The following is a 1,920-nucleotide window of genomic DNA, read 5'->3' on the forward strand; positions in this document are numbered from 1 at the left end:
GTGAAGAAGCTGTTGGAGGTCCCAGGCACGGCCGCATTCCCCAGCTGCTGCTGGCCCATGAACGACAGGCCTTGCTGGACTGCCATAGGGACTCCGCTGCTGCCTTGGGGAGGGCGCAGGCCAGCCGCCTGCCCCACCAGCTGTCCTTGGGATTGGCCCAGGCCTGGGGCGCCCACCATGGTGGCTCCTGGCTGGGACAGGGATGGTTGGACACCATGCGCTGGCAGCAGCTGCCCGGGGAGCTTGGCCATGAGGCGCGGGCTCTGCGAGGGGCTGAGGGCCAGCACAGCCGAGCTCTGCTGGTGCTGCTGCTGCTTGTTGCGGTACTCAGCCATCAGGTTGGTGTGCTCCTTCTGCTGCTTGCGGACCTGTAGAAAGAGGCCAGGCTGAGTACCACTGCGCCCCTGCCCTGCCCTGGGACCCCCTCCCCAGGCTGCTCGTGCCCTCCCAGTACCCCCCAGGAGACTCCCACCTGGTCCAGCTGCTTCTGTATCTTGCTCTGCTGTTCCGTGACCAGCTTGAGCTTCTCAGCATCGGCCTCAGGAAACTCCCGCCCAGCCTTTTTGGCGGTGCGCTGCTTGGCGCACAGCGCTTTGCGGGACTTGCGGTGGACACCAATCTGCTCCTCCAGCACCTTGAGTTGCATCTGCAGCAGCTGCTGCGTGTGGAAGAGCCACTCCTCGTACTGCCGCTGGTCGGCCTCGTCTGCAGAAAGGCAGAGGAGTTGAGACTTGCCACAGGGACCCAGGGAGGTCACAGGGAGGAAACGGGGCCTGGGCAGACAGGGCAAGGCCCCCCCAGGCCCATTTCCCCACTTTCCCATGCTGGCTACTTACTGATAACGCCCTGAGCAAAGGTCGGGGGGTTGGGGCGAGCCTGGGCTGGGTCAGTGCTGCTCCGCTCCTGGGACACAAGGGAAAAAATAAAAATCCTAGAGCCATGGGCCTGGAAGAGACTTCCAGAGGTCACATCTATTCCGAGCCCTACTTGAGGCTCTGCCCAAACCACCCCAGACAAGTCTGTTATCTAAACACTTCATAAAACTACCGTCACCATGCTAGACCCTGCCGCAGGGAAAGCAGGGGGACTGTGGCAGTCAGCATCCAAATTGTATAAGAGACTCCAGGCAGAGGCTGTGCCCCCAACCAGAGGAAAGCAACCCCCCGCAAGTCCATACCAGTTTGACCAACAGAGAAATCCCTTCCTGCCCCAATGTGGCATCGGTCTGACACTGACTGGAGGGGCAAGACCCTCCACCCAGGACCCTCTGGCTTTGGTCCCAGCAGGACCACCAGTGCAGTCCAGTCAAAATCCCCCCAGGAGAAAAACTGGCATCCACGTGCACACCTGCATGTTTTGGCACCCCGCAGTCCCATGCTGCCTTGCCCTGGCGTCTCCTCCAGGCCTACACCCCAATGGGAACCTGGCATCCCGGCTTTGCAGGCAGCTCAATGCATACCCGGGCACCAGGGCCAGCTAAGTCCCAGATGCCCCAGAAACCCAAGCCAGGTAATTTGTGAGGCAGAGCCCCCAAGGGAGATGGCACTGTGCTCACCTGCCCACTCCCAGTCAGGATATGGTTCTGCATCTCAGCCGTGGCTGGGGCTCCTGACAGCCGCTGGGCCAGCAGGGACACCTGTTGCCTGTGGGGCCGAAGCAGATGGAGGCATAAGCAGGGGCTCATGGTATTTGCCCACCCACCTGCCTGCCCAGTGCTTCTACGGCCCTACCTGTTCATGCCGGGGGCCACGCCAATGCTGCCCTGTGCCATCACCTTCTTGATGCCCTTCAGCGCCACCATCTTTGCCTTGGCGATGGGGTCCATGATGTCCTCAGCTGCAAACTTATCTAGGTCTGCGAGGAAGGAGCCGCTCAGCCAGTGTCCCCCTCAGGAAGGTCCAAGCACACCCCCCCCCCCCC

General features: G+C 61.8%; 1 protein-coding gene across 1 annotated transcript in view; it reads right to left on the minus strand.

Moving 5' to 3' along the window:
* Nucleotides 1–1,920, minus strand: part of KMT2D (lysine methyltransferase 2D) — a 29,761-nt gene that overhangs the window by 9,075 nt on the left and 18,766 nt on the right. The window contains 5 exon segments of the mRNA XM_025191366.1: nucleotides 3–368; nucleotides 473–705; nucleotides 837–903; nucleotides 1,556–1,643; nucleotides 1,731–1,871. Of these exon segments, the coding sequence (XP_025047151.1) occupies nucleotides 3–368; nucleotides 473–705; nucleotides 837–903; nucleotides 1,556–1,643; nucleotides 1,731–1,871 (895 nt within the window).

Source organism: Alligator sinensis, unplaced genomic scaffold, assembly GCF_000455745.1.
Source record: "Alligator sinensis unplaced genomic scaffold, ASM45574v1 scaffold1065_1, whole genome shotgun sequence".
In the NCBI taxonomy this organism is placed as follows: domain Eukaryota; kingdom Metazoa; phylum Chordata; order Crocodylia; family Alligatoridae; genus Alligator; species Alligator sinensis.